Raw genomic sequence first — 24,734 nt, 5'->3', positions numbered from 1 at the left:
AAAAAGTTAACTACATTTTGTAACAATGAAATATTCCTGGCTAATGTTATCCAAACAAAATATATGGTTTCTCTGTGTAGATAGGTACTTTTGGATAAGCCAGAAATAAAGCGGTTTTTCATTGCGAAATACAGTCTAAATATGAGATAGAGGAATGCGGAGGGTAGATTCTTGGCCTAATAGGTGACAGAAGAAAGAAATCACAATAGTAGTAAAAACATGTATAATATTTATTATTTTCTTCAATTTAAAACATAGTTTGGGTAAAAAAATACCAGTATAAAATAAAATCCTTCAATTTACGGTACATTATATCATCGAACACATGTGTATTCGAATATTTTCATAAATATTAGCTGATTAAAAATATCGCCCATGGTCATCTTTTCCTAACGATATTGGATCACAACAAAAGATAAACTTCAACCCATGGTTAACAGGTAACTTAATAGGAATAACATGGAAAATAAGTTATTTTGTGACATGAATGGACCACTAGATAAGGTACGAATTTCAGCATTCTGATTCATGTATCTTAACCAAAATTTTTCGTAAAACACGATGCACACAACGAAAATTACCGAAATTAACTCCTTACGAAGATATTTAATGATTCTTAATGCGTGAATTCAAACCACCCGCTCATGAAAACTCAATGCTCTACGTGATTCACATCGCGCGCTAAACGTTATCATGACAGTCTCTGCGATATAAAAATCTGGCAACCTCAATCTTGACGCTTTGGCTCAGTTATAGCAAATTGCTAATAGTTTGAACAACAGATGATGGGAAATAAACATTCCTCGATTGAGAAGCTTGCTGAAACCGTTGTAGTGGGCGATTTGACTCACGTAGAGTTTTGAGTTTCTTGTGAGCGGGCAGTTCAAATTCCTCGTAACCAATGTGAAATAAAAACGTTAATATCTTCGTTAGGAGTTAGTTTCCGTAATTTTCGTTGTGTGAATCGTTTTCTACGTGAAATTCTGGTAAACATGTATCAGATCGCTTAAATTCGTACCTTGTCTAGTGGTCCATTATGATAGGCGATGCTCCGCCAATCCGCCATGGTGTTCACATAATAAAGTATTGAGGAAACTGATCTAAATCTGATTGAGAAAACTATCTACCTACAGTGGTTCCTACTTTTGTGAGATCTGTCATTTACCTCAATATCATCACCCTCCGGCCAAAGTATCACAAGCGCCATGCGACGTTTAAACATTTCCGCTGTCAGTTATTTATTACGTGTTTTACAGAGAAATTTTTGGTTGAATTTGTTTGACAATTTCACTAAATTTTATCGGCAGCCCAAAACAAATTCAGTGAAATTTTCGAACAGCCTCAACCAACAATTTCTCTGTAAAAAAAATAAAATGGCGGCGGAAACTTTTAAACGTCGCATGGCGCTTGTGATACTTTGGCCGGAAGGTGGAGATATGCTGTAGCTGTATAGGTATCAATAGCGCCACATTCAACTACTCCGTTGAGAGATCTTTTTAAAAAGGTCCCAAATCAAGACACTGTATGAAACATAGGGACCGACCTACGTAGGTGTGAACATTCATGCAGAGCATATAAACTGGATGCTTCCTCCGGTAATTTTTATTTTTTATTTTATTTCGCGGAGTTCGCTCTTCGTTCTAGTGCTCTTTAAATTACGTCCTTCAGAACAGATCCTTGCAGGATAGGAACATATTGGCGCACTCAATATTTCAACATATGTACGAAAATTACTGTGGTGCATTACACGCCTGTTTACTGAGCCTGCAAGGATCGACATTGATACCAACTCTTCACACGAATCGATCAACATTTAAATTGCCGATGACTATTCTAGCTCAGGCTCGAATGCGTTTTAATAGTTTACGTTGTCTCTTATTAGCGGAATACAGTTTTGAAATAAATAATAACTGCGTATTACCGGACAAATTTTTTGCTCTTAAGATGATGGGTCATAACTTTTTCGGTGCAAAACTTTCAATAATCGGCCCGCTGGAGGGGATCTCGGCCAAGCCTTAGGCCTTGTCCACACGAACGCGGTTCGCGGAACTCAGTTCGAGGAACTTGTTCCCGGAACAAGTTTTTTGCTGAGCTGAAACTTATTCCTCCAAAACCTGGAATTTCCCACGTGCTCCGAGCTTCTAAATATGTTTCTTTTGATGTGAATTTGCTTGTTTTTGTTTTTCACGTCCTTTACATATGATCTTGACATTTATTTTTGTTACTTTGGCGGTCATAATAATCTATTATTTTGCAATAATTGTATAGTTTTATTGAGGTTCCGGCTCCAGTTCGGACGAACCCGTGTCGACAGCATGCCTCGTTTCAAGGAATAAGTTCCGGGAACTGAGCAAGTTCGAGGAACAAGTTCCGCGAACTGCGCTCGTGTGGACAAGGCCTTACAGTATACAGCAAAACCTGGACTTGACGGGCTTGTTGAAGATGTTGCCGAGTTTGTTAGGCTTGATGCCGTTCTGCCGGGGTTTGGCGGGCTGGGGGTTGGGCGGCGGCGCGGCGCGAGGTGGGCGTTGATCGCCGAGGTTTGGATTCGGTGGACGATGATGCGGTAGGTCCCGATGACCGGGCTCCTCGTCTTGTGCATCGTCTCCGCCTCGAGGGTCGGCCCCGCGATCCCCAGCGCGGCCAGCTTCTCCCTGGCCAGTCTCTCCGTCGAGGAGAGGTTGTCGCGCCCCGGCTGGGACGACACCGTCGGCAGGATGCTCCACGCCTCGTTCTTGTGGTCCAGGACGCTGATGCCCTCCAGCCAGTCCGACTCCTCGATCTGCTGCAGGGTGAGCCGCTCGCTCGGGTTTGCTTCAGGATGCCCACTGCGGGAAAGAAAAATGGGCCTCGTTAGGTTAGTGGCACTCTTGTTTTTTTATTTATCTATTTATTTATGTATTATTCTTTAATGCTGAATTTTTGTTGAATTTTACGCGTGTCGCGCAAAATTCAGCAACGATTCTCAGCGACCATCGGATAACGTCGGATTTGCCTGCGGGCCGATTATTGAAACTGATAGACAAAGCGATAGACAAAGAAGACATAGGGAGTATAGAGCGATCCTATTGGTTGACATGATTGGATCTTATAGACTAAGGAAGAAAATGATGGACTAACTGTCAGGTTTCTCGTGGGTTGCCGTTAGTTAGTCCATTACTTACCTCCCATGTCCATTGCCACCACCCACTTCCACCAATAGGATCCCTCCAAATCCCTTTAGTCGTCTTTGTCTATAGCTTTGTCTATCAGCTTCAATAATCGGCCCGCTGAACTATTCGAATAGATTTGAGTCAAATCTGGATGAAAATAACTCGAATTTGCGAAATTTCACCCGTTGAGCGATGACTGTTGACCTTCATATTCAGCTGCCAAATCATGTGATTCCGGCATAAGTCAGAGAAAAAATGACAAGCCACAAGATTTCAACCCAAAGGTTTCGTCAATGTGACCTAAAGATAGTTGACCATAAAATATAAATACAGCACGCTTAAAATACTTTGTGTTCTACTTCCCGTATTAACACAAAATGTCGGTTATTTTTGCAGCCTTGCGGTGAAACATTAGTGAGCTGTATGAACATTCGAACATTGCTGAATTTCAAGTGATTTAACACAAAATTCCAATGGAACTTGTGGATACATTGCTTTCAATAATTTTATTTGCAGCTCAATCAAAATTATTTGAAAATTTCAAGCAAAATACTCATAAATTCCTGGAGAGAAATATGTATTTTATCGGGAGAAATTTGGCAACATTCGACTGTCTATACAGCGTTTTCCCTCAGCACGATGGACTCGACAAGTGTGATTCTCTAAATTTAGAGTTGAAAAAAAAAGAAGAGAGTTTTCAATCACGTGAAGGTACTTGTCTTATCTTGTACTCGTTGTACATCACGTTTCTGTACTCCACACGGCCACTGCACACGGTGAAAGTAAAACAGAGAGAGGCATACCTTTTTTTTAATCAAAATTTCTTGCAGACATGTAGCTTCAAAAATCATGTGAAAGGTATATGGAATTCCTCGGAACAAGTGAACATACCTCTGAAGCGTCCATATCACTTAAAAACAGAATTTCTAAAAAAGCGGCGATGCGGGTTTTTTTTTCAAACTGCACATCCATTCACACTGTCAAAAATTTTGGAGCGAAATTCAGTGCCGAATTCTATATAGCGCCTAAAGTTCCCGAGTGATTTTAATGCGGGGTAAAATCTACTCAACGGAATGACTTATATACTTTGACGAGGTGGAATCCACCATTTTTAGGAAGAGCCGTAGACAAAAAAACAACTTAGCTGAGAACCCTAACACATTAGGTAAAATAGCACCAACTCAATGCAATAGTGCTGGAACCCTACAACCTCAGGGTCTAGCCCTACAGATTTAAGGTCCAGCCCTATAGCCTTAGGGTCTAGCCCTACTGCCTGTGGTTGGCGCTATTTTACCTAAACAGTGTTAAGTCTCAGCGTTAAGTTGTTTTTCTGTGTACGCTTTTACGAAGCGAATTTCACTTGGCACTCATCGCTCGGGTTCTTTAGGCACTGCACAGACTCCAGAGTGATCCACACACCAAATTTCACCCCTCGATTTTCAACGGTACTTTGGCAGCAGCACTGCCATACCATGTCCGTCAAAAGTTCCGGGATTCGGAACTTTTTGTTCCAATATCTCTCACTCCATGGCCATCAAAAGTTCCGGGATTCCTTAGAGACTTTTTCAAAAGTTCCGAGAAAGTTGCGGAAAATGCAAAAGATCCGTAACATTTTGAAAATTTCAACGTTTCCGGGAAAAATTCAGGAAAATCTCAAAAGTTCCGAAATTCGAGACTAGCTCCGAGAAATTGGATAACTGACGGCCGTAATTATTTAGAAACAGTGTTCGAAACTCACAGGCACCAACGCGCCAAATGCGCCTAAAAAATCGGCCATGGCGCCTAAAAAATGAAGGCTCTGCGCCAACGTGGCCCCTAAAAATCTGGATTTCCATAGGAAGTCACATAAAGAAAGAAAAACAAATCTATTTGAATTAAAAAATCTCGGAATTTTCAGCACTACAAGTGAAAGCTTTTTCTATTCTTCACGATTTCATTCTTAGTGCTTTTGTCTCCCCAAGTTAAAGCTACTTACTACTAGTTCTGTTACGAAAACATCTGGCGTCTAACTTGTCACTAAATGCGCTGTAATATACAGGCAAAAAGTCAATTTGGCCCCTAAAAAATCTTCAATGGCGCCTAAAAATCGGGCTTGTTGCGCCACATGGCTCCTAAAATTCAAAGGTGAGTTTCGAACACTGCATACCATGTTCGTCAAAAGTTCCGGGATTCGGAACTTTTTCGTTCCAATTTCTCTCACTCCATGGCCATCAAAAGTTCCGGGATTCCTTACAGACTTTTCCAAAAGTTCCGAGAAAGTTGCGGAAAATGCAAAAGATCCGTAACATTTTGAAAATTTCAACATTTCCGGGAAAAATTCAGGAAAATCTCAAAAGTTCCGAAATTCGAGACTAGTTCCGAGAAATGGGATAACTGACGGCCGTAATTATTTAGAAATGACCTTCATGGTTTTACTGACCTATGAGGAAGCGACAGGATGATGAGAGGTGCGAGGGGACGGTGAAAACCCCGGCGAGAATGTTGCGCTTGAGGGCGGCGATGGAGTCGGCCGGGAAGGGCATGTACCCGGTGGTCATGAAGTAGAGGAGCACTCCCATGGCCCACACGTCGACCGGGCCCCCGACGTAGGACTCGTCGCGGAAAAGCTCCGGTGCCGCGTACGGCGGAGAACCGCAGAAAGTCTTCAGCTGCTCCTCAAATCCTGCCGGTTATAACATGAGAATCATTAGTGTGTGAAAACGGGACCTTTTCCACCGAAAAAAAGGATGCTGATTTAACATTCTGGATGTAAAAAAGTGTGCGATAAATCACAAAATACTGAATGGGCTACTAGACAAGATGTCCTCTCTTCAAAATCCTACGTGGACCACCATTCACACAACGGAAAGTTCGATTTCAACTCCTGAACGAGATATTAACAAGTCTTTTTAACACAGATCAAATGGACTGCACTTTGCAATTTGGAACTATAATCTGGCTTTTCTGGAAAAACACTTGTGCATAGGGAAACTATGGCACATACGTTGTTTATTAAACGGGCCAGAATTATAGTTCCAAATGGAGAAATGTAGTCCAAATGGAAGTCAGATAATACAAATGGCGTCATTTGCATTTTTACCATCTGACCAATGTTAGTTGGACGTATTTCTATCTAAGAAAACTATGTGCAGGTGGGAAAGATGGGGTCTGCTCGTTAGTGCTCGGGCCATGAGAATGAATGGGAAATATAAATCGCCAGTGACGAAGCCGGGCGGGCGACCAGCGCGGAACGCGCATTGGCGCCTACAAACCTAAGTGGATACTTCAAGCATTGTGCAATGCGTGAAGTATCCACTTAGGTTTGTAGGCGCCAGTGAGCCTCTCGCGCTGGCAGCACGCCGCTCCGCTCTGTTAGGCTTTAATATTTAGCGTTTTTTTACTCATGATTTTGAAATGTTAGCACACTCTGCATTGATTAATCTCATTTGAATTGATGGTAAAAAAAATAGTATCAATTTATCAAAGGAGAATAATAATATAAAGTGTGTTTTTTAAATATTGGTGGCTCCGGGTCAAATTTAATGATTTCAAAAGCACTTTAATTTTTTTTTTTACATTTTGTGCTTTTATTGTGCCGCAGCGAGGTGTACGCGCAACGAAACGGTCAAAATTTGACGTATTTGACTCTAAAAGATCGATGTACAAATGGGTTAAAACTAAAGATTGCGTGCTTCTTGGTTTTTTCCCTCTTTTATTCATTTTTGCAGTTTCTGTCGGCACAACTGCGGCTCATTGAGATTAATGTCGCTTGGAAAAGGTTTTACAAATATTTGTCACGTTTTAAAAATATAAATGTTTTCAAAATGAAGTAATAATTTCCTAAAGAAAAAATAAAAAAGAAAAGTACCTATACATATATAAGGTATATTGTACAATCAATATTTTAAGGATAGAAATAAAACCAAATATTCACCAATGACAATTTAAAAAGATGATTCAAGAGGAGAAAGTAATAACATTTCATTTAGAAAATGAGCAACCGCACAACAACACCTCATTCTCTCTCAATTTCTCATTTCCATATTGTCGCACTATAATTTTACATACCGACTAAAATATAACGCTTGGACCAAGTCACTGTTGCTTGTATGACGTGTGGGCGTAAACTACTGGACAAAAAATCGTTGACAAAATGTCCTGAAACCGAAGGTTCATTAACCACTACAGCAGTTACTTTAGCAACGTCAAGATGTAAACCTAACTGCTGTGGCGGTTATTTCACGTTTTGTGAGATATCGCACACTTTTTTACATCCAGAATGTTAAATCAGCATCCTTTTTTTTTCGGTGTCGGTTTTGTTGCCAAAAAGAATTGTGATACACAGTATGTAACGACTCCAGTGGAGTGTTCAGGCGTTAAATGGACGAATTTATGATAAAAGGAAATAGAGGCGTTTGGGAATAATAGAAATGTGCAGGTGTGTTCGTGCAAACTCTATTGGGAACAATGTAAAAGTGGACGTGATTCCTTTTGGGAAAATGGAAGTGGAAACATTAAATTAAAAGAACTAAGCGCCAAAAAGTCGAGCAAAAAAAGAAAAGAAAAAAAGAAAAAGAAAAAAAAAAGAATACCAATGCAACTCCTTTGGGACTTCCTTTGACTCTATAATTTGCAAAGATATATCGATGGCAAAAGTGCAAAACCACGTATCTTCGTTTGCGGTGTTTCAGACTTCCTGATGTACTTTATTTTTTCATCAGAAAAACCAGGCAACTTATTATCTTGAACACTTCCTTTATCTCCTTCTTTAATAGCAGATTATTCCGTATAAATTTCCACCTATATTGTTGTGAATTGTTACTCTCCGAAAAAATGAAATAGGAGTAGAGATTTTGAGACACAGCAATGCAGACGAGTAGTTTCACACTTAAGCCATCGATATGCCTTTTTAAAATGTTGACATCGTGTCCGACATTGGCAGCTCAGTATATGAAAACTGCTTTGAAGGTGAGGAGAAAAAAATGCCCCTAGCGTTACTGAAGGTTTTTTTTTTTTTTTTATAATTATTTGTATTTTTTTTTTTTTTGGAGTGAGCGTTAACCAAGGTGGTTCAAAAACTTTTGCGCCGACACCTCAATCCCTAGAGAGAATCTCATGATGTACCCGATTGGTTGACCAATTTTGAAGTAAATTGGTATAAAATGTAAGATCATTGCTCTTTCTCTTTGCAGCGGAATGTTACTTACTTAATCATTAAGATAAAGCAGAACAAACAGCTATAGTTTCTTAACGAGAACCAACGAACAATAATGCTTACCGTTTGCAAGCCTTGTGCTGAATCCAAAATCCCCTACTTTAACCAGGCCTCTTGAGCTACAAAAAACATTCTCTGCTTTCAGATCTCGGTGAATAATCAAATTCTGATGCTGAAATCACACATAAAAAAAAAAAAAAACCACGATGAGTAAATAAGCCAAAATAATAATTAACACCAATGAGGTTTTGCATAGATTCGGCTGAAATGTTAAAAAACGGAACTCGAATACGCCTTTCATTCTTCGGCTGTGTAACTCACGCAGCCTTGGAAGCACCACTGTCAATATAAGACAAGCGGAACCAACACAACATGAAAATAGAGCAAGGGAAAGGACGCGCGTCGATGACGGCGCAGAGATACAACTATTCGTGCTCGATGGATGGCCGTGTTGCGTCTGCAAAATTGAAGGCGCGACGGCGCGAGACGTAAACTCGAAATGCTCCGCTCTAAGCTGCCGATGAGGTGTTGCTCAGATTGGGGAGAGATGTTAAAACAGAGTCCCAAATACGTCTCCTTCAATCTTCAGTTGTTTTGACACTTAATTTTTCAACTTCAACTTAACTTTCAACTTCTTTTTTACGATGTATTTGTAGGTCCATATCTAAAACTTGCATGTGCTACCCCGCACACCACGTGTTTATAGGAAGCCTCGCCTCAAAATGATCTGGCTCTCGCATGAAGGAGTCAATGGCGTAGCATACTTTGCGATTTATCGATTGATTTGCCTTTTGAACCCATGGAAAAGGATCGATAAACAGGGTGTTAGCAACGAACACTTTAATAATAATCGATTCTTTACCACAGCTTCAAACGGGGAGAAATCGATAGTCGATCATTCACGCCTCACCACTGGTAAGGGTTAATCAGCAGGCATGAGCGAATTGAAATTCCTGATAACCGCGCCTAGCGTTGTCAACCGTGAAATTAAATTCATCCAAATGAGTTACATACGTTAGTAATCTTCTTTAAAAAAAAAAAAAAAAAAAAAAAAATGATTCATAAATAGTACCGCTTAACCTCAGCAAAAACAGTCTTCTGCTGTTTTGTGCTTAAATGATTCTTTTTATAGAATGAAACTTTAGTTCGCCCTATTAATAGGCGTGAAGTAAAGCATTCCAATGGTTGATAACAGGTTCAAAGATGCTGGCAAAATAATGACCGCATCAGTTACATATTCGTTCTTCATCGTTTACCGCAAAGTTATCACGTGAGAGTGTAAAGCTCGCAGTCGAGTAAAGTTTTTATTTTTAACATAAATGAAGAATGTCACTCAACGCTTTCCATGATAGATTCTTTGAAATATAGAGGTGTCATTGATATGACCTCTTCGAATTGGAGACATGTGAAACCCATAGTTTAGTAAAATTGTGCCCCTAAGTATTTAAATTACAAATCATGAAAAAGACAAGAGCAGCGGTCTGCGGTATTTTATTCGTAAAGGGTGAGAGAGGGGTGTATGGTCAAAATCTCATGGTGAGAAGTAGCAAAAGATAGAGAGGTAAAACATTTTTGAAAATCTTCAAGGGCAAAAATTTTCTTTTTTGTATGTTTTTGGATTATAAGATTATGGTGGAATTTAGAGCCACGTGACTGCGTTTTTATCCATGTTGTCTGATTATTTATGAGAGGAGAAATTTGGTTACTTCAGCAATTGAAAATTTGCTTCATGATAAAAATTTCAAATTTTGTCAGCATCTAAATATGACTCCAGCAAGACAAATTATAAATAAAAAAAAAACAACATAGATTACTGCAAGGGTCTATTTTAAATTATGGCACACTGAAATCGGGTTTTTGGACTCCCCCTCCTCATCACACATTCTTCAATCGAAACTGCACCCCACTTCGAAAAATGAAGGTACACCTAGCCAGACCCCATTTTGGAGTGAATCATCGTCCATATCTTTCGTTGATTTTTCCGGTAAAACCAGAGACAAATTCTTAAAAAAATCGGCGTTTGCACCGATTTTTGCGTGATGTCTCGCAATTTTAGACTCCTCCAACCCCTTCTCACGCAATCGTCACGCGAGTCACGTAGGTGCGTGGGTGTTACGTAATTGTTGGATGGGCTCTGATCTACATTTGAAATACGGGTGATACAATTTTAGTCGGGAATGTCCTTAGTGGATGTTCATAATGGCTTTCACAATATTCTAATGAAGTAAGACTCGTATTGAGAAACAGATTGATTTGCCATGCGCCCTCAATCTTCCCGCACTGCCAATCAAGCTCGAGACAATAATCCAATCAATTTAATCAGGGATGAGACTCTTACTCTGACCCCAGCTGCTTTAGTTCAAGTAATTCTGTTTACATAGTTCACTGATCTCCTGTTGACACTCTCATTAAATCACCTACAGCCTCGATATTATAGTTTATTTGAAGAGAATGCTGCTATTTTTAGCCTATATTCAACAATTTATAATATGATTTTCTGACGGAATGAGCACATTGAATTCGGTGTCAGAATATTCTGCTTTCCTCAGCAAAAGCTCCAGGTTCTGTTTCGGAGACTTATTATTTTAAAAAAAATAAAATGAAGGGGGGCCTCAGTGATAGTTTCTGACTTGATACGTGATAACTCAACCGATAAGAAATGTAAGCAAGATAATTCACGATGAATAGATGTTAAACATTGAACTTTATGATTCATTCAAGGCGCACTTACTTAGAGTGGAAGCGTTTTTCTCAGTCTTCTCATGCTCGCAAACATATATAAGCACAATATCCTCCGATAATCCATTATTTAGTCGCTGATCGTCGTTGTAAATTAATTAATTTTCCTAAATTGAGTAACATAATTTTTTTGACATCCCTCAGCATACCGTTTTTCAATGTATTATATTCCTGGCTCGAAAATCAAGAATAACAACAGTTTATTTCATTACATGTGGAGTTTTTTCCTTTTTTGTTCAAATTATGATTTACTTTTATCTTCTACATATGTACGTGGATACTTTTTTGGGGGGAAGGGAGTTCATTATTACTCGTGATTTATCATGGCCATATATGTAGACAGTAAAGTCAATATTTTCTACTAAGAATCCCAATGTGGGTACATACATAACCGAGTGTTTCATGCAAATAGTTCTAGGAACATGATCTCAAGTGATCTCGCCCTACTACCTTTCAACTTTATTCATTTTCAATTTAAAAGTGACCAAACGGGAAAATCTTGTCTCTTACCAGGTATTTGACAGCTGACAAAATTTGAGCAAAAATGGTCTTGGCATCGATTTCTGGAAGTTTACCAACGGCAGTCAGCTTTTGATAAAGCTCTCCTCCACTGGCATATTCCATGACTAGAAATAGTTTCGAGAAAGATTCGATCACCTCAAATAATCTGAAACCAAATAACGATTAGGAATTCAGTACGAGTAGCAGCCGTTTACAATTATGCTCCTCGAGACTCATCACTTAGTCAAGAAAGGTTCTTTTTGCACGCTAACACTAAAAAATTAATGATTGAATAAACGAGACAATATCTTGGGTGAAAGTAAGGGAACAGACATTAACTTCAGACACACGGTCATCTCCCTCGCGAAGGAACGTAACTGCTTTTCAATGTTGCCAAATTTCTCCTCGCATATTGCATATTTACCAGGAGAATCTTGGTCTTTTCTGACTGAAAATTTCGCTGATTTTTCCTCTGATCTCTTACGAAAATAAAAAAAAATCGACTAAAATTGCACAGGTACATTCTTGTAAAAAATTAAATTATTTGACTCAACTATGCAACCTTGGAATGGGTTTACGTTCCTTCATACTGGAAATGACGATATAATGAATCAATGGCAGCTTGAGGTATTTTGAAGTCTCACACCATGATGAGTAGCTCGCACAAACAGATTTACTGATTTGTATAATTTGAAGATTTAATTTGGATTCAGACCAATAGCTGACGAGATGAAAAAGAGGTAACTTCGCCTACCTGATGATATTTGGATGGTGAATCGACGTCATGTTAGAGATTTCACGGTCCAACATCCTGCGTGCTTTGACAGTCAGCTTGGCTTTATCCAGAATTTTAATAGCAACTCTTTCTGAAAAACAAAATTAAAAGAACGTTTAAAATTTAAATGTAGCAAACTGTATTCTCTGAGATAGACCTGACTTTTGCAGAGCTAACTAAAATGTCGAGGCCTTCTCCTTGATTTTCTTTCGTTAGTTATTTTTTGGGGATATCCTACAAAGGGATGGCGGCAGGGCGTTAACAAAGGGAAATTGCATTGTGCGATTAACTCTGGGAAGATAGACCCTTGCAGCGTTCGGGTGTCGCAGAACGCCAAAGCAGGTTGTAAGAGCGACTTTTATGTATGTATTTACGTGCTTTTTGCATACATAATAGTGGCATAAAGAACGGTTTTCCTCCTACTTTTCGGTCCCTTTATCATCAGAGCAACGTTTTGCTGGTTACAACGATAAGACGTGTTGTAAAATGATAGGATTATGAGAACAATGAAATCCCGCTGGAGCGCCTTCATTCTTTAGTGTATGCAACACGGTTGGCCACAGAGCGCGAATAGTTGCATCCAGACGTTACCTTCGATTTAATGTTTCGTCAGTCGGGTGAAAGAACAGCCGCAGGTTTACCTACTCAAATTGGGTTTTTATTTTAAATACAGATTTCTTTCAGAATATGGGTAACCCCCTCCCCTCCCCTCTTGATTGCATTTGATAAAGGAAAAACTTCTCATAGTGTAAAATACTCCGGATTAAGAGGAGTCCCCTGTCCTATACTAAAGTATATATCCTTTGTCATTTCATGTACCTTATCCTCAGGAACCATTGAAAATATTTGAACGATTTCTGTCTTTTTTTGCGGGTAATAGCCTACTATACAAATAGACAAACCAGTTTTTAAAAAATTTGAATTTTGACCGGGTTTTGAAAATTTTTTAAGCAAATATAATTTTTTCGGCTTCAACAACCTCTAAAAATTTTGAATGTCAAAGAAGTAAACTTTTCAGGAGCACTATTTAAAAATTCACGATCCGTAAAAAAGAGGTTTGAAAAAAAAGGGTTGATGTCTTTGGTTGCGCTTACAAGAAGATTAGCTGACAGCATTCTAATCGTCAGAATGAAGAAAACTAAAAGGGCAAATGAAACCTGAGAGTATGCCTGATCTAAAGAACGTAAGAACTAAAAATTGAAAATTTTGAAAATGTTTGACAGGTGACTGCCCTTTAGACCTACCCTGGTCGTTGGTTCGTAACAATTGTATTAGTAAAGTGCTCAGGATAATTGAAATTCATAGGTTGGCTGCATTTCTGGGCCCTACCCTGGTAAAAATTGGCGATAGGAGCTGCGTTTCAAAATACCATAGGAGTACTTATAGCCGACTAAAAAAGGCTATAGAAAATCATATAGCTGGCTGTAGAAAGCGGAGAAAATCATACGGCCGAGCTATACGAAGCGATAACAAATTATGGAGCCGGGCTAAAGTTCCTATCGCCGGGCTTTACACTCTATCGCCTGGTCTTTGCTTTATCGTCATCGGCTATAAAAGGCTAGAAGAAATCTTGTAGAAATTCGTGTGCTTTGTAAATCTTTAAGTTTGTACGGAATCACCTTAATATTTACAAAACACACAATATATTTTCCTTTAATACATATTTTTTCATCAATTAAAATGAGAATGATCCATACAGAGTGTGCAAACATTTCAAAGTCATGAGTTGAAAAACGCTAACTCCGCGAGATTAAATATTAGAGCCTAACACAAAGCGGAGCGGCGACGCACTGGCGCCTACAAACCTAACGGGGATACTTCACGCATTGCGCGATGCGTGAAGTATTCCTGTTAGGTTTGTAGGCGCTAATGCGCGCTCTCTGCCCGCCCGCCCGCCCGCCGCGCCGCAGCGTGCCACGGCGCCTGAAGCAACTATTTCACACCAAAGGTATTGCACAGTATCATACGAAATTAAAGGCGCTCCAACATATTAAGAATGCAGGCATCCTTCAAAAGTACGGAGCTTTCCTCGCAAATTAAATCAAGATACTACGGCCCAAATAGAGAGCGGTATTCCAAAAACTCACTAAGTCCTAGCATCCGCAATTAGTAACGTTTAGCATACAATTTATCGCCTGGCTGTTGCTTAGTCGCCGTGGGCTATAAAAGGCTATTAGAAATTGTGTAGCCGGCTATAGAAGATATTAAGGATCTTACAGCCAGCTTTAGGTCTATGGCATTTTGGAACACAGATTCTACTGCCAATTTTTACCAGGGTAGTCCTAATTTTTGTATCCATTACTGTATAAAATACTTAGGATCGTGATATTGTCAGGCACAAATACTCAAATTGCGGCACATTGAGCTTCAAAGACCCGAATTGCATAATATTCCCCCGGGATTATAAAAACTAGACAGGGGCTCCAGAGTGGCGCCGGAAGAAAACCTACAACCTCTGAACGAATATAATCAGAGCACTCCCACGACAATCGACTTCACACGTCAAACCAGTGTTGCCAACAATCAAAAGATCCAACATTATCAATGATTTTCTCTTCAAGTCAAAAGTGCTAAATAGAGCAGGTAAAGTTTTGATGAAAAGCAGTATCTTTGAAATACACTCAACCCTTATACGTGGCTGCAGAGGCAGTAAAAGCTCCTTTATTCCGTTAGAAATTAGAACTAGGAGATAATGGTACCGGAGATTGGCGTTCTTTGCAACATAAAATGCGGTAACACAAAATATATGGAAAACAGCCTTTCGAGGTTTACTTTTTAAATGTATCGGCTACTTTGACTATAAATTGTCTCTGATTGTGTTCAGTTCTGTTAAAACAATTGAACGCGATAGTTCATTTTGTGGCTTCATATTTCGAGCTCAAAAGTAGATTGTGTCCTAAGTTCTTAACAATTTTCTCAACTTCAAACCTCCGTTTCCGAAATCACCGAAATGTCACTTACGCCCTTCGTCCGTAATACCCTTTCATTTTCTGTCAACTTTTCTAACTGGAAGAGCATTCACGAATTGAAGACCGGATTAAATGGGTCAGTTTCGCTGGTCTCGCAATCGTATTCTGATGCTTGATTCTTGCAGATTAGCTAAAAAATAATAAGATCTGTCAAAATAGCAACTTTCAACGTCAGACCGAGATACTTAACCAACACGTAACCGAGATATCGCGCTTTGAAAATTTCGGTTTATGACGTCATTCACCGCGTTAGTGACACCCTTAATTTCCTCCACATTGCTTTCATCATTCAGGGAAACACTTATTTACACTGCCGGCTGATGGTTGAAATTGATGGACACAGCGATAGACAAAAAAAGACATAGGGAGTATGGAGCTATCCTATTGGTTGAAATGGGTGGTTCTTACATACTAAGGGGGTAAATGAAGGACTAAGTAAAGGGCCACTCGTGGGTTGCCATTAGTTATCCTATTACCCACCTACTTTGTCCGTTGCAACCACCCGCTTCCACCAACAGGATCCCTCCATATCCCTTTTGTCTTCTTTGTCTATAGCTTTGTCTATCAATGTCAACAATCATCCCGCTGTTTAGTGAAAGCGTTACTCGGATGAAAGCAAGGTGAAAGAAACCAAGAGTGTCGCGGTCGATGATTTCGTAACCGAATTTTTCAAAGCGCGATATCTCGGTTGATATTCAATGTGGAAAGTCGCTGCCTGGACGGATTTCATTATATTTAGCTAATCCACAAAAATAAAGCATCTAATAAAAACACGATTCTGTGACCAGCGCAACTGACCCCTTTTGATTTACATATACATCATGCAACTCTTTTAAAATCGTCATGCATTAATTTTATTTTTTTTTTATCCACGGGTGCTTCATCGTAATTTTACTCAAATCAATCGGAGAGATTTCCGGGTGAAAATTTCCGGCGACATGACAACCTCAAGTGCAAGCATTAATGAGTGAGCCGGGAAAATAAACAAGGGTTGGAAAAAGGATTTAATGAACGGAACAATAGGTATTGGCGCAGGATAATTATAGCTGCGACGACGGCGCTGAGCGTCGTAATAACCGTTATCACGTTTCCACCACTAATATAAGGTGGCTACATTGCAGCATACGCCATCGCCTCGCCCAGTTTCAGACCCGCCGCCGCTGACCGGTTGGCCAATGCCCTATAGACCCTTTCTCCAGGGACTGCTTTCTCCCTGTCTCTACCCCTGCCCCTTACTTACTGAACCTTCAAGACATCCCTCGTGCAAATTGAATTGCTATATTAAAAAAACGTTTGGATCCCTCCTCATTGCCCTCTCCAAAAAACCGTAGAGCAAAAAAAGCCGGATTCAGTTGAAAATTTGCGCTGTTTGGAAAATTTGCTCATATGAAGTAAAGAGAAAATTAAATTTTGAAGCCCTTTAAATGTACAGTAAGAACGTATTAAACCTTTTAATCAAATACGTTTGAAATCAGACAAAATTCAAGTTTGTCTTTTTAATGTATGAATTAAGAAAATAGTAAGTAAATGTGAAAAAATAATAAAATTGCAAAAATAAATAAAAACGTGAAAGATTCGAGTAACTTTAAGCCCACTTTAATGCAATAAGAGTAAACGGCTTAATTACAAGCTAACTTTTTTGAAAAGGTTGATTAGTGCGAGTCACATATTATGGTCTTGCGTTTTCGACTACATACAAGAGGGTACTTGAAACAGTGATACCAAGTTGATTATTCCGCCTACCATGGTGGTTTTTCGGGCAATTTTGAGTAACTAGGAGGCGGACACCGTTTATTGTTTGCTTTTATTTTCCCTATACAAGGAATTACCATCATCCGACTTTCTTTCCAGAAAAATGAAAAAGGCTTTAGGTATCGGATTTTAATTTTTAAGGAGCTTCAAAAACCTTTGGCTCCACAATTTGAACATTACTGAAAGGAATCTGAGGTGGCACGAGAAATTTGCATCAATTTCGGCGAGGTTTCCGCTGATCAGAATTGATGGAAACATCCGTCTCTTCGACACAGTGTCAGAGTTTTAAACCCAAAATCCAACAATGACTAACTTTGGGGCACACTCTTGAGCCAAGCAAATCTCAAAAGTTCTCTCTCAGCGTTTCGGCCGTGCTCTAAAAATGCATGAATGCGCATACCTTTGCATCTTTAATAGAGAATAGGGAGGTTTTTGTGTACGTAATGGAACATGAAAAATGCGGTATTGTTATGACGGTTCTCTTTAGACTTTTTTTTTCAAATGGGTGTTCCGTAAGAAGAGAGTTTAGCAGAATTTCCAAATTTCTAAAATTGCATTCCCTTTCGTTGCTTCTGTCAAGGAGAAATTGCAGGAGTATGTTTGTTTTAATTAAATCGTATAAAGCTCTATGAAGGCCAACTAATTGTAAGTAAGCCAGTAAAAATACAATATAAATTTGGAGATGAGCATTCGTTGATAATTGAAGTGCATGTACTGAGCGCAGAAAGGGCACTTTTCGGGTGTATTGTCTCAAAACCGCTAACATCTTATCTACCTGAGCAAATGAAATTAATTCGATGAAACTTTTAGTGAATATTTTTTATGGTTTTAAGACGCTCTAAAAAAAAATCTAGAAAATCCAGGTAATAGATTCCTCTCTTAAATATAAAATAGCAATGAAGATTTTGTAAAACGCAAACGAGCTGTGTCATTCCTGCACCTAACTACTTAATTTGACAAGTCGGAATGGACCGAAAAATCGTTTTGCTTCTAAAAATCCGGCTGCAAAACAAAATTAAACACTATCTCAATTCGTGACTTAGCATATTTCTATCATTCTCCTTTTTTTTTAGATAATATTCCCTGAGGTAAATAAAATATATCTTCACCTTCCGGCCAACGAATCAAAGCGCCATGCAACGTTTCAAAATTTCCGCTGCCATTTTATTTTTTTACAGAGAAATTGTTGGTTGAATCTGTTTGAAAATTTCACCGAATTTTATCGACAGCGCGATGAAAATGCAGAGAAATTTTCGGACAGCTTTGCTGAACGTTTTCTTTGTGAAAAAATAAAATGACGGCGGAAATTTTGAAACGTCGCATGGCGCCTAGGATACTTTTTCCGGAAGGTGGCGATATGCAGATATGTACCCGTTCCTGGATACTAGTCTTCTAAATTGGACGTATTTCTGCCAAACGGAACTAAGTGCATTGAGACATGAGCTGAGCCCTGAGGCTCATAAGAATATATGCATAACAGGGCTCACGTCATAATGCACATAGTTCCTTTTGATAGAAATACGTCCAATTCAGCTTCGACGCATGTGAGAAATCCTCGAGAGGACAAAATCGCATTTGAGCGAATGACCAATTGCATTTTTGATGATTTTTACGCCATCGAAACGACATTGGTAGCGTAAACTAGTGCTTCCAGCCGTGTTTTACTACTTGTGAAGTTAAAATGCGAGACTCGAAATGTACTTTATTGAGAGTGCAAGCTTTTGTACTTTTTCATGATAGAGAAAAAATAAGCCACTCAAAACTCTAATCTGGCCATTATCTCTCACTAACCTAATGTGTTGTGCATTCATCTCCCCTAAGTAAAAACATTAATTCTATTTTTCTATTTTAAAAAAAATGACTTTAAATTTTCAAAGAAATACACTCTATGGAGATTTCCTGTTTTGCGACGCAGCATTTTTCGTTATTTATAGCATCCCTGATGATTCTCCTGTTCGACAACTACGAGGGTGGCTGCTTGTATTCCGATTTCATAACAGTTATGAAGTTGGATAGCAAGGAGGTGGGTGTCAGGTTAAAGTGCTTACGTATGTCACAAGTACACCACTTACCAAGTAAGTGCGAAGCCTTACGAGGTGACATCTTCGCGCATTTGCCTCGATTTTTGCACGGTTTTGCAACGATGGCTCGAAGGCGAATCGAATCGATACCATATTTCCATTTTCATTTCAGCCACGGTATCTCTCGTTAGGGCTCTCTTCGGGCGAAATAGCGTGCCTCTGTCAACTAAACTCTGCTTCTTCATTGACAAGATATTGGTTCTAACATATTCCAACACTGCACTCAATTCTGATGCCTAGTACGTCTCCACCCGACTTCAGCAAGGTTGCCAAATCATAGGGGAAACTCCCTAATAATTGAATAGCGTCTATAGAGAATTTGATCAAATCTTTCACAGTTTCACAATTGCCCTCTTATTTTCTCGTTCATGTCAGTGCTCGGCGTATTCTTCGAATGCAATAGGCTCGTGGTCCAACAGTCAATGCTCGATGCCGTACTGCCGTGCAAGGGAAGAACGCCGTATGAACCTTCAGGCGTTGCCAAATTTCCTTTCATAAAAAAAAAATTTCCTGGTGAACTCTTGAATATTTTTCTTCCAATTTTTCACGTAATTTTGTTCGCAATTTCACCTTCAGTCCCTGAAAATTTCAAAAAAAAAATATTCATATACCTTTCCTCAAAAATAAATATATCATTGGGGGAAATTTGGCAACTTTCGAATGTTCGTACGGCGTTTTTCCTTAGCACAACAGTGTAGGTCTCGCTCAACTCCCACTGGAGTGTCATCGCAAAAATTATATATGAGGCTACATGAAAAAACGATTCTAGGACTGGGTCCTAGAATGGCATCCCCTGGATTCCGGGGTGGCGCCAGGGTAACGGACACTAATTTAGGTAGGGCAGAATAGGTAGGTTATAGGTTGGGTAAAATATACATAGTGATACTCCTAAAAATTATTATACAAATTATTCTGTACCGTTTCGCGATGTACGGTCACCCTTTTTTTGTGTCCGCCTTCAATTAGTTGAGTATGCAACGCGCATTCCTGGCGTTTAAGTGGTGGTATCGTCGAATGCGGAAGACAGTTGTTTTAAGCAAGGTGTTTTTTTGTTTTTGTTTTTTTGATTGATCCGTTGCATGGCATCGATGGATGCATTTGTTCAGCAATATCGCAACATTGGCGCTATCATTACGAACAGACATTCGGCGCACGATCCCTCATTTGATACTCAACTCCTCCGAAAATAGAACTCAAATGACGTAACCGAATGAAATTGAAGTGAAGACCTATTGAAAGGTATACGAGACAGTTATAAGCTTCCGGATTAGAACTTACTCTGATACGTACTTGAAATGAATTGGACGACAAGATGAATGAGAGGGCACGTTTTAAGCCCTCGTGACAGATCAGATCTGTTTAATCAAACGCGCACAGTGTGAGAGTATATAACAACATAAAGCTCTTTTGCCCTACCTCTGCGAGATTGAGATACATGTATATTTTGATTTGGGTTTAGAAAAGAGTGGCAAAATCGAATCTACGGTCAGTTCTAATTATTTAGGAAATTATATAGGAATCAAACTCAAAACTGCCAAAGTCTCTATAATCATATCTCCAAAATCACTGACGTCCTAGTATACTTTACAAGTTAAAATAGGATTTTTTATCTCATCAATCAAATACAAAATCCGGATGGACGGAAAAGCTAAAAAAAAAAAAAACCAAAATAACTAGTGGTAAAATTGTCCAAAAGACTCCATAACTTAAGATTGTCCAAACCGTATCGCTGAGCTAAAGATTCAAATTTAAGGCAGAATACACTGGGAAAAAAAACACATTGGATCTAGAGTCCAGGCTCTTGAAAACATTGACAAGAAAAAGGACTCTTGATTCAATCAGATTTAAGCTTAAATCAAAAGGAAATCCGCTCAAATTAAGATGCTTGGTTCTTGATTTAAGCTTGAATCTGATTGAATCAAGAGTACTTTTTCTTGTCGATGTTTTTAAGAGTCAGGACTCTAAATCCAATGTTTTTTCTTTTTTTTTCCAGTGTATTGCTGATAGGTGGATCAAGGTGGATACTTTCTCTTGGCTCACCGCCTTGTATAATATCTAGATACGGTCAAGTATTGACCTCCGAGCTGAAACGAGGATGTCAGTGCAGGTTTTCAAAACCGCACACTTTCGATAAAAATAGTAATAAATAAAGATAGGAAGAAATAATAACAATATATTTCGGTGGTAGATGTTTCAACAGCAAAAAGAATCAGCGAGCGCAGAAAAATAAAAGAGGAACGAGAAGATCCCGTGAATTAAGATGTCTTCAACAACATTCGATGGATGATATTGATCGCTAATGCGCGTGACGAAATGACAATCTTCAAACCCGGGCCAAATGTAGTCATAATAACGGGGGATTCTTTGTTTACACTCTACAATAGGAGGCCTTGGCATCATAATCAAAAAGCTAACCGCTTGATTACATAAAGAGATTAATAATAACGCTTTTGTGAAGAGTCTAACTGATGAACAAAAAATCGAAGTCTACCAAGGGCACTCATGTTGTCTCACTTTCAATTCCTAGCTCACATGTTCGAGCGCTCTCGCCAAAAATACGCAAGAAATCAAGGCAATTCCCACGCTATTCTCATGATTTAATTGCTCCACTCAAATAATCGGAAACATAAATCGGTTCATAATCGGTATCTCGTAGAGAGGCGTTGTAAGTCCAAAAAAACCACATTCGAGGGGCTTGGAAAACAAGGCACATAAGTGCAGTTTTTAAAAATATCGAGGTATTAATGATTTCAAGTGAAGCTAGTCTCGATGCATTTTCTGTGAATAATTCGCTCCCAAATTCCAATTTTTAAGCATCAAAAAGTAAGTTGGAACTATCTTTCCGCCACAAGGATCCATGTTATCTCGAAACTTCAAACATGTATTTCTCGAAATAGCAAGAACTGCGCTTATGCGCCTTAACCTCCAAGCCTCTCATTTTTCAGGAGAGACAAGAAATCGATTTTTCTGCCAAGCAGAGCAACTAAACGTTGTTGTGGATATTGAAAGGATGGGTTTACAATTTTTGGAGGGTTTTGAAATAATGTTTTGGATGGGACATTTGTATGAACCTTTGAAGCTAATATGAAATTTCGGAATTGCGTCATGCACCATATTTCAAGACGGTAAAGGAAAACCGAGACATTTTTAGTAAAAATTAGATTTAAAATGAATTTGAAAAGTATATCGACGGCGAGCTACCGGACCTCGTATCTTAGTTTGCAAGGTTGTAGATTTCCTGTCATACCTCATATTTAAATGGAAAACTACTTAACGTCGATTCTTGAAAACTTCCGTAATTCTTCTTCCCTGTGTTAAGAAAACTCCATGAAAACTTTAAGAAATGATATTTGATTTGTTCCCTTTCAAAAAAATAAAATGAGAGCGGAGATTCTTTAAACACCACAAACGAGATACGTGGTCTGGTAATCACACCGTCGTCGATGTTTTACTTATATTTTCGTTGTTTCTGTTGAGTATTGAGGTTGGAATTTTAGATAAAGACAAAAATGTAGGGTATTGCTCTTTTTTTTCAAAATTATAATCATAAAAACATTCTCCAAAAATGTATAAAACCCCTCTAGGGGACCCAAAATAGGTACAAAAAGAAAAATAATTTGAACACTTAAATCTCATATTTTTCGGCAAACTATTTAAAGAAGCTCATTATGAATGATAAGCCAATATGTGTAATCAAAGAATCGTTTTACCAGACAACTCTTTAAGCTCGGAACTGACTACAGTTTTGAAACACACCTTATGTAAGGTGTACAATTGAATTCAGTATCAAACTCTTACCTTTTGTGAGCTCGTGCACGGCCATTTTGACCTGGGAAAAGTTTCCCCTGCCGATCTCACCCTGAAGTTTATACAGGGTGATCCGCTTCCCCAAGCTAATTTCTTGCTTCCACTTCTCGTCATTTTGTAGGTTGTGTTGCAGTTTCTCATAAACTGTGAAACAAGAAAGAGAGAGAAATAGAGAAGCCCAGGTTTGATGTCAACAACTTTTTAAAAAAGTTATTCACCTAGCGTATTAAACTGAAAAGAGTCAATCAAGTCTCTTATGTCTAAAATAGACCTTGTTTAGCAGAAAGGAACTAAGCCACATCAACTATTGCCAAATCTAACTGAGAAATTTAATTTTTTACAAAAGAACGTCGGCGCGGATTCCTTTGAAAATTTTGAGGAATTAATTTCGGACAATGAAGAAAATTCACTAAAAGCACAAAAATCCGCTTAACCGTTTTCGTTTAAAAAAATTGCCGAATTAAATTTGACAATGGCTGATGTGACTTGGTTCCTTTCTGCTCAACGCAGTCCAAATAATCAAACGCTGATTGTAAGCCTGGGACACACAGCCAGCAAGTTGCTCTCTCTAGGAACTGCCGGAGAGACATTGAGTGTAACCAACTCCAATAATCAATACAAGCATCGGTAAAAATTAGATTTCTCCAACCCTGGAGGACCAATCATTTCACTGGACGCGAACCAGCATACAATAATAGTTACGTTCCATGCCAATTTATGGCGTGTCATTTTTATGCTTGTCACAGTTGAAAGGATGGGTGTCATCTACCGACCTACTTCGTGGAGCAGATAAAATCTTCCACGCCGAAGATAATAGGGGATGTGAAAAGACGAGATTGCGATCAACTGTTGGGCGTGGCAATTTCGGGAACGCCATGGACTACTGCGCCTTGAGGTTCATCGACCAATTAGGGTAAACGCGCGATGATAAGCCTGTCACGTTGGGGAAGGCGACGGAAAAAAGTGTCGGGTTTGAATTCGAAATTCGCATGTTTCCAAACGACATGACTAATGTGCCCATTGTTGCCGCTCTCCGTGCGACGCTCTCATGACCATTCCTAATAACTCAATGAGGTTGGGGTGTTGTGAATTAGCCGTGGTCTCCGTGTGACAGTAATTGAGACAGCATTTCCGGTATGCTAATTTTTTAAACAAAAAAAAAATGGAGTAAAGTCGTTAAACGGTATGTGTGATGAACTGATTAATGGATAAAGCCACGGAAGAGTATGAAATGCATCAAGTAATGTAAGAAAATACAAATACACCGGGTAGAGTACATAGCCAAAATTCTCTACGGACTCACTTTAACCCAGCAGCTGATAGAAAAAATCTAGCGTTCTTTTAGAAAATGATCATTTTCAGAATGAAGGACTGGATAAAATGCAAGTTTACTCGCTGTATACGTCGCAAGCAATTAGCAATTGTGGGGAATATGCAAGTGGCGTACATGCAGTTTCGATAAATTGCATCGGCATCATTAATGAATGGGGCCTTCAACAGCAGGATCGGATCCCAGCTCGGAGCGCCTTCATTTTTTGTGACACGACTCTACGCTGTACCGCAGAGTTAGTTTAGTTGCCTGTTCGATTCAACCTCAACTAGCGTCATGGTTTCCATCGCGTGTTTTTCCAAAAGTGCGCCCGCTACTACCATGCTCTCACGAAGGAAATAGTGTCTATTCACGTTGAAGGCAAATAATTAGTACACTAATCATTATCTTTTATTTTTGAATTTTGGATTGGAAATTGCTGGCGATTTCTAATT

The 24,734-nt window shown here is 39.0% G+C and overlaps 1 protein-coding gene across 2 annotated transcripts in view; it reads right to left on the bottom strand.

Annotated features, from left to right (window-relative positions):
- Positions 1 to 212: 212 nt before the first annotated feature.
- The window catches only part of LOC109036325 (serine/threonine-protein kinase NIM1), a 47,404-nt gene continuing 22,882 nt past the window's right edge, over positions 213 to 24,734 (bottom strand). For both annotated transcript variants that reach the window (XM_072298605.1, XM_072298606.1), the window contains exons 3-9: positions 22,962 to 23,114; positions 12,341 to 12,452; positions 11,596 to 11,752; positions 8,410 to 8,518; positions 5,572 to 5,814; positions 2,399 to 2,828; positions 213 to 2,014 (exon numbers count right to left, since the gene is read on the bottom strand). In XM_072298605.1, coding sequence (XP_072154706.1) covers positions 2,458 to 2,828; positions 5,572 to 5,814; positions 8,410 to 8,518; positions 11,596 to 11,752; positions 12,341 to 12,452; positions 22,962 to 23,114 — 1,145 coding nt within the window. In that variant the 3' untranslated portion in view covers positions 213 to 2,014; positions 2,399 to 2,457. The remainder of the gene's footprint in view (positions 2,015 to 2,398; positions 2,829 to 5,571; positions 5,815 to 8,409; positions 8,519 to 11,595; positions 11,753 to 12,340; positions 12,453 to 22,961; positions 23,115 to 24,734) is intronic.

Source organism: Bemisia tabaci, chromosome 3 (genome assembly GCF_918797505.1).
Source record: "Bemisia tabaci chromosome 3, PGI_BMITA_v3".
NCBI lineage: Eukaryota > Metazoa > Arthropoda > Insecta > Hemiptera > Aleyrodidae > Bemisia > Bemisia tabaci.
The sequence above is the reverse complement of the archived record's forward strand: the minus strand, read 5'-3'. Positions and strand labels throughout refer to the sequence as shown.